General features: G+C 40.8%; 1 protein-coding gene across 20 annotated transcripts in view; it reads right to left on the bottom strand.

Annotated features, from left to right (window-relative positions):
• ADD1 (adducin 1) overlaps nt 1-14,623 on the bottom strand; it is a 573,879-nt gene that overhangs the window by 180,990 nt on the left and 378,266 nt on the right. For all 20 annotated transcript variants that reach the window (XM_085642521.1, XM_085642512.1, XM_085642520.1 and 17 more), the window contains one exon: nt 7,839-8,015. In XM_085642521.1, the coding sequence (XP_085498647.1) occupies nt 7,839-8,015 (177 nt within the window). The remainder of the gene's footprint in view (nt 1-7,838; nt 8,016-14,623) is intronic.

A 14,623-nucleotide genomic window follows, 5' to 3' on the forward strand; every position in this document is an offset into this window, starting at 1 on the left:
CAAAACCTTGAGGATAAATGGTTTCAAATGGAGCAACAGTCCTCACTGCTTTCTCAACGTGTTGATTCCATTCAGTCTGTCACGTCTCAAATACCTCCATTACAGTTAGAGGTCGCTCATCTCAAGACTCAGATTGAGAATTTGGAAAATCGAAATAGGCGTAACAATCTACGCATTTATGGCCTTGTGGAAGGAATTGAGGGCTCCGATGCGCCTTCATTCTTTCAGTCTTTTTTACCAACCCTGCTGGACATTCCTGAATCTCCAAAATTGAACATTCAAAGAGCTCATCGACTAGGCCCAAACTCTAAGTTTGCTTCCTCTACTTCCAAGCCTCGTGGTGTCATTCTTTATTTTTTAGAATACACAGATTTACTTAAAGTTCTTCATGCAGCCAAAAGTAAAGGGAGAGTGTCCTGGCAAGGTAATAATTTATTTTTTGCTCAGGATTATGCGAAAGCAACTGCTGACCGGCGGAAACAATTTTTGGATATGAGACCTGCACTACGGAATCTCAATGCGCGTTATGGCCTGTTTCACCCATGTCTTATGAAAGTCACCCTTAACAACAAAACTACGTCCTATGAAGACCCAGCACGTCTACAAACTTTTCTTGACTCTTGTATTGAAGACAACATGGAAATTCCTCGTACTTCAAAGACCTGAAGATACTCAAGACTTATAACTTATGCCTTATAGCTAAGCAAATGCTTTATCTGTTCTAAATGCTTTATCTTTTCTAATTGCTGGTGGTTTATATTAATTTTTGTTCTTCTGTTCCTTGTCATTGTATGTGATCATAAGTCTTGTATATCCTTTGTAATTGGTCTTCCTCTCCCCCTTTTTCTTTATTTTAGAAGCAGCAAGGTATCGTCGTCCTTCCGTGATCATATCTCCAATGCCTGGATGATGTCTTCGTTTTCCGTTCTGTATCGGGGTACCCCGTGTTTGGTGTGCTGTTTTCCTCATGGGCTTCCACCATCCCCATCTGTCCATGTCTTTTTGTGGTATGTGTTTTATTTATTCTTTTATCTCGTTTATCTCGTTCTTCTCTATTTTTATCCTCCTTGTCTTTCCCCCTTTCTCTTTTGTTTTTGCCCTCGCTTCCCTGTCCTATTCTCTATGTTGGGCTCTCTGTTATTTCTTTCATATCTTGTATCTCTTCTCAGTTCTGCCTCTTCTTCTTCTTTCTTTTTTCTACTTACATTCTTGTAATAATCTATAATTTCCTCTCTTGTTCTTCCTTTCCTCATTCTACTCTATTTCTTAGCTTCTCAGTTTCTATCTTATACCTTTACCTCTTTCTTTGGTGTTATAACTTCTCTTTTTCTTGTTTAAGTATGTCTAGCTTTTCTCAACAGTTTTTTATGATACTTCCTTCTGGTACTAATTTAACGTGCACTGTACAGTTAGTACACATTACATATGACTGTTTCTACGATAATTGAAGAGTTACTATTTATATTTTAGATGACTTTGAACATTGTATCGTGGAATGTCAAAGGCTTGGGTTCTCCCATTAAACGCCAAAGGGTGTTATCTCATATTGCTAATCTAAAAGGAGATATTGCGTTATTGCAAGAAACTCATATAACTGAAGGTGAATTATCTAAACTGCGTCGTCAATGGGTAGGCCATGTCTATGCTTCGCCTGGTTCAGGGAAACGAAATGGTGTGACTATACTATGTCACAAACGCTTAGACATTCAACTTGTGAAGCAAGAAAATGACTCTGAAGGTAGGTGGGTTGTTGTATCATTATTGATTAACAAAATTCCCTTAACCATTTTCAATATTTATGCTCCCACAACTTTGGACAAAACGTTTTGGCCTCACCTTCTTTCGTCTTTAATGCAATATACGGATGATTACTTAATATTGGGCGGAGATTGTAATATGATTTTAGACCCCTTTTTAGACAGGCGATCCAAATCCCGATTTTCTCCTTCTTCCATGCACAACCAGTTCACTTCCACTATTCAGCAAAGATCTCTAGTAGACTCCTGGAGACTTTGTCATCCTACAACCCAGGAATACACATACTTTTCCCCGGCACACTCCTCCCAATCCCGAATTGATTATATTTTTATTTCCAAACCTCTCACACAACATATTTCCCATTCGGACATAGGATCCATTCTAATTTCAGACCATGCACCAGTTACTTTAAGTTTAGATTTACTTCCTCCCAACAAAGGCACTAAACGTTGGAGATTTAACAACTCTCTATTATTAGATCCCAAATTTTCATCATCATTTTTGGAATTTGCAACCTTATTTTTTGCTGAAAATGACACTCCCCTTACATCCCCCCAACTCATTTGGGACACTTTTAAAGCTGCCTCAAGAGACTTCATTATTTCATTCGTGGCCCGTAAGCGTCGAACATCTATGCAATCTATTCACAAATTAAGAAATTGGAACATTCTTATTATATAACAGAAAATCAATCTACGCTGAATGATCTTATTAAAGCCAAACTCTCTTTTAATAAACTCTCTACAGAATTTGCAAACCTAATTCTTTTAAAATCCAGTGCTAAATACTATAACGCTCAGAATAAATCTGGCAATTTACTTGCCAATTATCTTAAGGTCAAAAAAGAGCGCACAAAGATCGATTCTATTGTAACCTCTAACAACACAACTGTCCATATAGATAAAGATATTCTCTCAGAATTTGTCAATTTCTATCAAACGCTCTATACTCCTGAGTTTTCGCCCTCTTTGACTGATATTTCTCACTACTTATCCTCTATCCCCTCCCCGTCTCCCCCGGATGTTGATTTCTCCTCTTTGGACTCAGATATTCTCCCCAGTGACATTCTTAAAGCTATTCATTCACTCAAAAAAGGCAAAGCTCCTGGGCCAGATGGCTTTACCATGGAATTCTACGCACACTTTGCTTCGTTCCTTGTTCCTAAATTACACCAATTGTTTTTATCTTTCATTTCTTCTGGAAAATCTGAAGGCTCTTTTCAAGAGGCTCTAATATGTCTTCTTCCTAAGGACAACAAAGACCCTACTCTGTGTAAAAACTATAGACCCATTTCTTTGATAAATTTGGATTATAAAATTTTTGCAAAGATTTTAGCTCTTCGCCTAGACAATATCTTACCACGGTTAATTGGCAGAGAACAATCTGGTTTTATTAAAGGGCGTTATTTATCAGATAATACTCGTCTCTTTTTTAATGTTCTTAGTAAGTCCCATTCTCACCCAGGTTCTTTAGCGGCCATTGCATTAGACGCTGAAAAAGCTTTTGACAGAGTCAACTGGCAGTTTATTTTTTCCACACTTCGTTGGTTTGGTTTTGGTCCCAAATTTATTGCATATATCTCATTATTATACTCTTTTCCTAGATCGTTTATTTTAGCCAATGGCCTCATATCTTCGTCTTTTCCTCTCCATAGAGGGGTTCGTCAGGGTTGTCCCCTTTCTCCACTTTTATTTATTTTAGCGTTAGAACCCTTTTTAACAAAAATTCGTTTGAATTCTAACATTTCCGGCTTCCCTTATGCAGACAGCAGTTTAAAACTTTCAGCGTATGCGGATGACATTCTTTTATTCATTTCAAATCCTCAATCATCCATTCCAGCCTTTTTATCAGAAGTCTCTGCTTTTGCTCTAGTCTCGGGATACAAACTCAACATTGACAAATGCGAAATTCTCCCTCTAAACAAATATTGTTTTCACGCTGATTTTGTAGATTCTTCCTTTCACTGGAACACTTCTAAAATTAAATATCTGGGTCTATGGTTCACTCCCTCCCTTAAAGATACTGTGGCTTTAAACTTAAAAAACTTACAGCTCACTTTGAGTAACTCTACATCAAGATGGCACCCTTTATTCTTATCTTGGTGGGGCAGATTAGATTCGATTAAAATGATGTTAGTCCCGATAATCTTATTTTACTTAGCCAATCTACCTGTTAATATCCCTAAATCTTGCTTCAAAAAAATCTATGGTATTTTATCAAAATTTTTATGGCAAAATAAACATCCTCGGATGTCTCTCTCCAAACTTAAGCAACCTAAGCATATGGGTGGAGTCAATTTCCCTGACTTTTCTTCCTATCACACATCGTTTTTTCTCAAACACTCTGCGTTTCTACTATCTACAGATCTGGACACTTTTAATCCTCGTCCCTTATGGGTAGAATTAGAATCTTCCTTTTTCCATCCATTTTCCTTTGTAGAATTTTTGTCCTTAACTCACATCCCATTGAAAATGTCACTCCCTATTCTTAGGAATGCCCGAAAAACTTTTCAGCCTCTTTTGTTTGGAGGTCTTGATGATCGTTCCCGTTTTCTAAATTCCCCAATTTGGTACAATAAACATATTAAAATCAAAAATAGGACCCTTTTTTGGAAGGATTGGCTAGCACTTGACCTTAAGTGGACCCATCAACTATTTCAAGAAGATGCTTGTATTCCCTTCTCTGTACTTTGCACCCGCTTTTCTCTTCCCCCTTCCTATCTATCGAAATACCGACTGTTGACTTCTACTGCTTTAAATTCTTTCAATATTTTATCCTCAGTTCCTATCCATACAACAGCTTCTCCTCTCACACTTTCTTCTCTACGTACCCCATCCTCGGCATCCACTATTTATAAAAAATTAAGATCTACATCTCTTTCCCGTACTAAGTCTACAACGGAATGCAGTTGGGAGGTAGATTTGGGTATATCTTTTTCAGTTTTAACATGGGAAAAGATCTGGAATAAAATAAGGAAGTCGTCAAGAGCAGCTAATACCACACAAACTTTATTTTTTCTTTACAATAGACTCCTAATTACCCCGACCAAATTACATCGTATAGATCCTACTGTTCCTTCTACTTGCTGGTCATGCCCTGCCCCCAATGCAGACCTTTACCACATGCTCTTTACTTGCCCTCCTGTTCATGCCTTTTGGATCAGAGTTTGGCAGCAAATCAACAAACTCTTTCACACACATATCCCTTTTTCTTATGCTCATATTTTCCTAGGTAGTGTCTCAGAGGAATGGTCTTCTCTCGGAACCTCCACCTCTATTGTGGACTTACTTTTAGCCGTTGCATTTCAACAAATTACAAAATCGTGGAAAAATGCCTCTAACATTTCATTCCAAGCCTGGTGGTATGGCGTCTGCTATAATCACAGATTAGACCGAGCTTATGTTTATCCAATTGCTTTGGCCATTAAGCGAGATCTGTTGTGGTTACCAGTCACCAATTTCCTAAATGCCTCTGCTCGTGCTATACCTTTACATACTCCTTGTAATGAAGAAGTACCCAAGCCTCCATGAATTTAATCAGAAAATTTACTTTATCTAATGTTAATATTTTAATGTATAATGCACGTTTGTTACTCATACTACTCTTATCATTCGCCGAAATGTTTACATGCTGTAATCTAGTTACGATATCGCTGTCTATCTTCTGATCTCCTCTCTCTTTCCCACTTTTCCCTTTCTATCTTTCTTTTCTTTCTCTCCTTTTCTTTCTTTCATCTCTCTTGTTCTACAACCAATTTTGGATTTATATTATCGTATATGATGTATTTTGAATTGTTATATTTCTTATTTATATCCAATAAACTTTTCTTTAAACTTAAAAAAAAGAGGGAAAGAACATTGTTGAAGTAGTTTGTTATTTTTTGCTACTCTTTCTCTACAGTATGATTTTCCAGATTCCACAGTTCTATGAAAAGCATATAGTCTTTGTAAAGATCTTTGGCCCTGGCCAATATGGTGGGAGGATGGGAACTGTTACTGTTGTTCTAAGTGCTCTCAAACTGAATCAACCTATACACAAAAAGGTATATACTCTGAAGACCAATTGCAATCTGGGGGTATTGCGGTCTCCAGATCTCAGAATGGAAATTCAACAGAAAGAAGCTTCTGGTCCTCAGTAAGTTGTTTCTTGGCCTGGGATGACAGCATCCTGTGGAGCCCTGCCCGACTCGGGCGAGACATGGAGGAAAATCCTTCATATTCACTAGAGTGAGGCGGCTAAGACATTCTAGGAGGGTATGGTTGAATCTACCTAAATGACTTTGGGATTCCCTTTCCTCTCCATCGCTCACTCTTTTAGTTTTGTGTGACCTGTTTCTGCTCTACATACCTCTTGATAACTGGAAGAATTGTTTGCATGATAGGTCTAGTGGGCCTCTGTGTGGCAGATAATGATGAATGAGTCCACATAGGGCTTTCTTCCAGCACTTACTACTTGTTTTTTTTGCCTGTTCCCTTCCTTTTCCCGATATTCCTATGGTGTTATAAAAACAATGTCGACTTAGGCCGATGGTGATCTTCAAAAGATTAAACTTCTGGGTGGTGGTCATTTCTGTAAAGTATGTAGATTTACATGACCATACTGAAATCTGTTTTCACCGTTGCGATTGATATCTTGTGTGGAAATCAGGTCCCATATGTTTGAGCTCTAGAGTTCTCTCTTAATATATATATATTTTTTAAAAGGTTTATTGAAAAAGAGAACTTTACTGTCTCCTCAGAGCTTTGTTAAACTGAATGGGTCATTGAGTACCAAAAATGTACACATCTTGCCACACTGAACTCTCAAACCAAGAAAATCACGAAGACTCATGCCCAGAAGAAGCTGCGGCTGGCTGCAGTTTGTCAGAAATGATGGTAATGGTGCTCACAGCTGTATCAAATCTATATAGACCTGGATAATGTATCAAGTACCAAATCTCTCTTACCTTGCTACAGCATTGTCTATCCCACATCATGTTGTAGGATAGATACTGTGAACAGGAGGCACCTTTTCTAAAACCCCAATCATATTCTGTGCCAAATACACTGGCACGAACAATGTGAAGTATTAGTCAGCAGGAAATGTAGGTTGTATGAGTCAGCAGTATAATCACTCTCTTCCCACTCACCATACTAGTTGCAGTCAGCCAAATGGCAGCGGCACACTACATGATTTAGACAATAAGATTTAGTTAGAAGGCAAGAATGGCCCTTTCACGAAAGGAGACAACAAAAAATAAAAATTGATACTGCTCAATCCTTTTCAGAAGATAATAAGGTAATGTTACTCTGCACTTGACAATTTAGACAGGCCTTTTGAGTATGATATTGTGGCTCTGCAAAAGCTTATGCTGTGGTGCTGCTCTTCCGTTCGGTCTGATAACTTTCAGCTATGCCACTATTATGAGTTCCGCAGCACAACCTGCTTTTTAATGTCCGAATCACACCTCTTGATTAGCCCCACTCCTCTTTCTCCTTTAATGTTCTGCTGCACCAGATCACCTGTTCTTCCTTTTTCTCCCCACACCTAACTTGTGTTGCTTAGTCAGGACTCATGATCTGTTAAATAAGGTATTTATAAAAACAACAATGAAATCTGTGAATGGAATAGTCTTCAGGTTGGCAAGTTGTTTGCTTTCTTTCTATTTTGTGCAATTGTGCTTTTGTGCATATTGCAATCGTAGCAAATATATACTCTGGTGTAAACAACCAGTTTCACTTACCTACCCACCGACCAATCAACATTCAAAGTGCTCAGAGTCTGAACAATCCTGCTGCCCTCTAGAATCACTGTGAATTTTCTAGAGTAGTGAAGAATTGCACACCATGTTGGGATGCCTTACACTGCTGTGGATGAGTAGTATGTTTCAAGAGAGCTATATTGAAATTATGTATTTTCATGAACATCTTGGAGCAAAGTAAGTTAACCATGAAAGCAAAATTAACTGTCAATGCTTGACCTGTCAAGTATCCTTCTAGAGTTAAGGTACCTATTTCAGAAACAAACAGCAAGAGGCAATATGAACTCCACAACTCAAAACTTCATTGAAATATCAGCGTATATGATGCGCTCCTTCTTACCAGATTATCAAGCATACGCATTAAGGCTTCAAACTCTTGCTCTCCAACCTGCCACTTTGGGTGAGCTCCACTTCCTTCCCCTGCTGGAGACTCAGGTGTTCGGGATTTGCATTTATATTTTCCTGGGTCTAATAGAACCAAGTTGTCAGGACCTCCTGAGCTAGCCAATGTGCGGACCTAAAGGGAGGAAACCATTCATATTAACAGAAATAAATGAGCTGTCCATGAAAGAGCGCACAAGGAAACAATCCGGACAATCCTATACGTGCTGCTGAATTCAGCAATTGTTTACATTTATGAGAACAGACTTTTTTAAAGTTATGAAGTAAAGCATACTCAATACAGATCTTGGGTAGTCATAAATTAAGCATACTCAATAAGTTATATTGTTTGTTAATTACTTCAGGATTCAAAAATTCACTGGTTAGCTTTGCTTAAATAAAATAGAAATTCCACAATTTCTTTTTTCATGTAGAATTTTTCAGATCTAGAAAATTGACTCCTGACTAAAGGTTGTTCGCTCAAAAATGCGTAAAATTAACAAAATAGTAATTGATAAAACAGCAATGTTGTAATAGTGCAGAGGTTATTTACAACTAACGACGTGAAACAACAATTTAAAATGCTATAAACAATTATACATAACTAAGTTTGGTCTACTCATTTTATCGCCCTTGGAACAAACGAAAGATTAAATTAACATTCTGCGATTCAAGCCTCTGACTAGGAAAACAGCTGTTAAATCAAGCCGATCACAGGACTGAAACTGAGTTACACTGTGCATGCACAAACCAGTGACTTGATCATATAGTTAACATCTGAATCTTCAACAAATACTTGCACATGGAATCATTAGACGGAATGCATCATTGTATACCTGTAACGCCTATCTCTACCTGTCGGAATATAATCACGATTGAAACTCCCCGAAACACGCAATGTGCTCAATGTTTGTACTGTGCGGACTAATAAGCTTTCCATGACGCATCTTCAGTAAGTACAAACCCTCACCCTCTGCTCTCTACATAAGTCTCATGATACAGCAGGTCGGTATAAACTTGAGTTCGCACAGGACCTGGGAGGGGAAAAGGAACTATGGGATAAAATCAGAAGTCATATACCGGACACTACTTACATCAAGTTTATAGACTCCTTTTCATAACTAAATGGCCCTCTTGTTATCGACCTAGGAAGATTGTTATCGACCTAGGAAGATTAAAGGTACAATGTGCGAACCAGTGAAAACCCACACATCTCTGCTGCCGGTGCATTAGCCATCGGAGCTGCCACAGCCCACCTTGACCGGCAGCAGCAGCAGTGGCGACCGAAGGGTGGCCGGGCCTTGAATACTTTAACCCTATATTTCTGGCAGGTGTGTTTTTTTACCCAACGAGAGAGCTGCGTTTGAACATGCTTAAGTAACATGTCTGGGTTAACATTTGTTTTTCATTTGGATCGGCATTTTTGTGTTAAAAAGACAACAGCAGCTGGTGACTTTATTTTCTTAAAGGAGGAGACCAGTGAGTTGTGCACAACGTTACCAGCCTAGCAAAACAGGTAACGCTCTCTAAGCCAGAACTTAAATAATTAACAGTTCAGCCAACCTACAGCACCTACAGTTAATGGAAAAGTCACTATCTGCGAGGCGCTATCTTTAAACATCATACTCAGAGCTCAATTCCGCAAACATGCAGCTTTCACTAAATTACCCTTCACTACATTTGTCAAACTCGTCAGCTTTTCTGCACTCATGCCACAGTATCCCTGTTCATCTCACACTTACTCCTTTCTGTATCCTTCACTCCCGGCTCTTGTACTCTGCCTTTTCTCCCTTTCTCTGGCACTATTTCTCTCTCCTTCACACTTCCACTTCCTCCTGTCTTTTCTTTCTCTCATCCGTTTTCCACCATTTTTCCTGCGATAACTAACTCTCTCTTCCTTTTTTCACAACTCTTCTGTCATTCTCTCTCTTTTTCGGACATGCACTAAGCTCTCCGCCATCCCCATTCTCGGAAGAGCTCTGCTCCTGTTGGCACATCAGCTTCTTTAAGGGAACGCTGCACATACACAGGAAACATTCAACTTTGCTCTTCAGGACGGATTTAGGGGAATATTTCAGCTCTTCATCCGGGGTGGGCAGCCATGGGCAGAGTCCCACTGGTGCAGACTGGGTGAATTTCATTGTAGAAGGCGGAGAGGTGCAACAGCCTGTAGGCAAGCTCGACCCTTGCCACCCCAACAGGTTGGCCGCATATCACACCTGGGGAGCTCATACACTCATTCTATCTTTGCATTATGGGACTTGTAGTCCCATACTTACTAGAATAAAGCAGCACTACATTGAACACAATGGAAGCACTGAAACAATGGCTGTGTACGCTCTCTGGCTCTTGGAAGAGTTCTCTCCTGTTTGCACATCAGCTTCTTTAAGGGAACAGTGACAAACAGGAAATAATGGACTTTGCTCTTTAGGACAAATTTACGGGCAAAAAACATAAAACTGGCCTTTTCAAACTTTCACTCCCTCAAACCCATGCTCTCCTCAGCTTCTTATGTGTCTTCTACATACACAAAAAATACCTCTTTGGGCATCTGTTGCTGCTCTCTCCTTTCGCTCTTTCTCATACCATTTCTCCTCCTCTATCGCAATGTCAATAATCACCACCCTCACAAACTACCAATCCCTCTCTTTCTTTCTTCCTTCCTTTCTATCTATCTATTCTCTACATCTCTCACCACTATCTATTCGCCATGCCACATAATTCTACTACACAAATACACTTCACAACACTCAGTTCCACACCACACGAATAAACTAACAATTCCAATACAACACACATAATTCCACTATACACTACATACATCCACTACAAAACAAAAAGGTAAAAAAAACATCATTTACAACGCCAATAACTAACAAATGCAAGACCTATTGCATTGCAAATGCTTGTTTTCTTATTACAGTCCAATTGCGACATCAATAGTCACCTGTATTACGAAAATGACATAGCTACTCTACAGTAATAACATTTTACAGCTGAGGTGAGGCATCAAAATGCCTGCTGCCATGCTCATCAGACAGAGTGAAAGGCTGGTCGCAGAACAGATATAATCCCTACTACTTAAACAATGAAAATGAGGACTATATTTGTAACTAGTCTAAACTGTTTCGCTGAAATAAACGGACAGTAACAGTAAGCAAAGCCAAAAAATGGCATTGGCAAAGTCAATAGTTCTAGGTACTTTACAACTGAAAGTACTTTTTCATTGATTGCCAAAGTTTGTCTGTAGAGTTTTGTGGACTGGTGAGCAGTGTTTGTGAAAATGAGTCAACCCTTGGCTGCACATGTGGGTTCATGGATTGATGCATAAGAGACTGAGTGCCTATTCCATGAGCTCCACACATTAACAAGTGTTTCTGTGCTCCCTGCCAAGTGAATACAGACCTTTCAGCAACCATTCACTACATCATGTTGTATCACAAAGACAACTATTCTCAGTATGGTTGGGGCAGGTCTAGTACAATACAAAGTCTTGCAACAATTATTCCCATATCAAATTCATGCTGCTCTCGGGTCCAGTCTACAATATCACAGATAAGGAGAGCGATCCAGTATCCTACTACCTAGAAAAGCCGTCTTTAAACTGGAGGCTAGTGTCGGAAAGTGGTCCAGTGTGGTACACGAATTGTGTACATTCAAGTTGGAAGGAATACTGGTGCATTCAGGTAACAGCACCTCACACTAACAAGACCATAGCCCTCATTGTTGCCAATGCTTATTTATGTAGTCTACAGAGGAGAAGCGGAGGTCAATCCCACTGCAGGTACACACAAAAAACAACAAGATTAGATGCTTTCTATTGAGTTTGCTCAGGAAGCAAGGGAGTCCATGAGCTGCGTTAGAATCCAGATGCGCTACTTGGATGTGTGGTGGGAATCACAGAAACAAATACATGACCGCTCCCTATTCTCACACTAGTTTCTGCATCTTGGAGTGTCTCTCCTCCATAAAGCCACACCAAAATGCTGGATTTGGAGCAGGGGCAGAAGGCTCAATATTTCTACCTAAGAAAAGAGTATACCCCACCAACACTAGACCTTAGACCTAACTAGACTATCCAGTTGACACATTGCGTCTGTATATTTCATTATCCCATGTTGGGATTGATCAATTATCCACTCACAGAACATGCATGCATGTTTATATTGCCCTTGTGAAGAGACACAGAAACCCAGAGGGCACCATCACTCCAGCAGTAGCACTAAACCACTTCCTAGAAAATCAACAAAAGCACCACGAGTTTAAAGTACTGAGACAGCAATAGGAGTGAGAAGTCTCTGTCCAGCTGCCGCCGCTACCGCTACGTTGGGCTTTCCCTCCTCTGCCATTCCGCCACATCGCCACATCGCCCCTGGTTGCCTGAAGCTGTGTGTCTCCCCTGCAGCCGCTGAACGACATCGCGCGGACGTCGCAGGGGGAGACTACAGCTCCCAGAGGGCTCAGCGTGTCACCACCAGCTGCAAGCAATCTGCGCGCCCGGAGGCGCTTAACTGAAGGCTCACTTCTCCGCGTCGCGGGACGCGCGCGGGTGTCGCCGGGCTGAGCCCGGGCAGAGGGCGGGCCGTCTGTGGCCGTCAGGGGCCAAAGGAGGCCGGGCTGGGCCACCCCCCTAACTCTGGGCCTGAAATTACCAGCGACCAGACCCTTCGTGGAGATCGTTACCAACTGGGGTTGCAACTCTGAAGGTAATTGGGAGTACTGCTACGTTCATTTTTGCTTATAAGGATTGTGACGATATCTTCAGCAGTATTTGTGTGTACTACTGCTTAAATTAGTTGTTTCTGTCCCTTGGTCCGGCTAGTTTGCCTTTATGGCTAAAAATATTAACAAAGCTGTGGCCAAGGGGGGCGCGGGGACTTTGGACGCCTTTTTGAAGAAAGCTGAAACTGTGGTTGCCAGAGAAATTGCAAGTGTTGAGAGGAGGCTTTCCCTGGAACCAGGACTATCGTCTAACCATGGATCGCAATTGAATGCCCCTATTAATGACATTGATGTGAGCTTGCCTAGTTGTCCATCTATTGTAGAGACTGCACTAGAAGTGAGAGACATTGTTGTTCCTTCTGGAGTAGATTGTACTGACGATCTTCATCTCTCACCTCGAACTACTCGTTCTGGTCAATCTCGAGTATCAATGTCTGCCACTACTAACTTAAAAATTGGTAAAAGAAAAGCGACCAAGGGTCCAAATGGAACGCGTCAAAAAGTAAAACAATCTAGGACTGTAAAGTCTGCTATTGAGTTAGCTCCACAGGATTCCACATTGGCCCCTTTGGCACAGGGGAATAAGTCGCTTGGGGCAGGTGTGAATGTTGCTCAGGTTCCTGTTGTTTCTGCTGGTTTTAATTTGATTGATTTTTTAAAGCTTATGGATGAGCAATTGAAGGTTTCTTTGACTCCGGTTTTGAATAGACTTGATAATATTGAGAATAGACTTACCTCGATTGAGCGCCATATAGCTGGTCAGGAAACAATCTTAAACACTCGCAATCCACTGGAGAAACCCACTCTAGCAGGAGTTATTTCCAGAGTATCCGACCTAGCTGATTCCATGATATTTACCACTGTAGGTGTTACTAACCAATCTGCAGTGGCTGCTGCACCACCTGTTGAACCACCTGGGGGTGTTAACTTGAGCTCTCGGGATGTCCCAAGGAGAGTAAGCTTGCCCCCCATACAGGTAATCAAAGAATATCCTTTGCATTTGCCACCAGAGGCTTGTCCGTATACTGTCATTCTGGCAAATGTCCCACCATCTACTGATGGGAAGGAAGAAAATTGGTCTTCTTTGAGGAACAAAGCCCTACATTTCTTAGCTGAAAAGACAGTTTTGGGGAGCCACCTTTTTAAGTGTTTTAAAATAGTAAGAAGGGTTCCCTGGGTGGGGAAGTTAAATAAGACACTTAAGGGCGACTGTGTAGTCGTGAGTTTTAGCTCTCCGGATTTGGTAGCTAACATCTTTAGGCAGGCAGGAACATCTAGATTACACGATGATTATGTGAACATCCTCCCATTGGGGTTCTTCTATCCACCTCACTTACAGAGACGGGGCGGGAATAGTGGCTACAATGCCCAACCTGTCCCTGCGATTAGACCTCTGGCCTTGAGTAACAGATATGAGGTCCTTAGTTCTCTGGACACTAATGACTGACTTCATGTAGCGCACAGCCAGACTTTGGATATTGAAGTCAGCGGAGTGTGTATGGAAAACGATGGAAGTGCGATGCCTACAAATGATAATACCGGTTCTTATGGTTCGGGTGTTAGTTCCGTTACCCGATTGACTGATCGGGATAAGGGTATTAATCGGCTAAAAATTAAGCTCACTCCAGATAACAAGGTTAACGCTTCCGCTGGCACACTTAATTATCCGCCTGTAAGGGCTATGGCTAGGGAGGAGGTTACGGACTCCTCCCACCAACCTTTGGCTATGGGTAATAGTGTGGCCAATGTATTAGCAAACCGGGTTACTGCTTTGTCTTGGAATATAGCGGGGTTGAGAACAAAAAGAGAGGATACAGTTTGGAAGTCATTTCTCTCTTCCTACCATATAATTGCTTTACAAGAGACGTGGGAGGCCAGAGATCCCTTTTACCTGGATGGGTTCCAGTCCTTTATTAAATACGCTGTCCCTTCTTCCTCGGGGAGGCCCAGTGGTGGTCTCTTGTTATTATTTAGTCTTAAGCTATTGTATAGCACAGAACTTGTTAAGACTAGTTCACCCAA

The sequence above is a fragment of the Triturus cristatus genome, chromosome 2_2 (genome assembly GCF_964204655.1).
Source record: "Triturus cristatus chromosome 2_2, aTriCri1.1, whole genome shotgun sequence".
Taxonomy (NCBI): domain Eukaryota; kingdom Metazoa; phylum Chordata; class Amphibia; order Caudata; family Salamandridae; genus Triturus; species Triturus cristatus.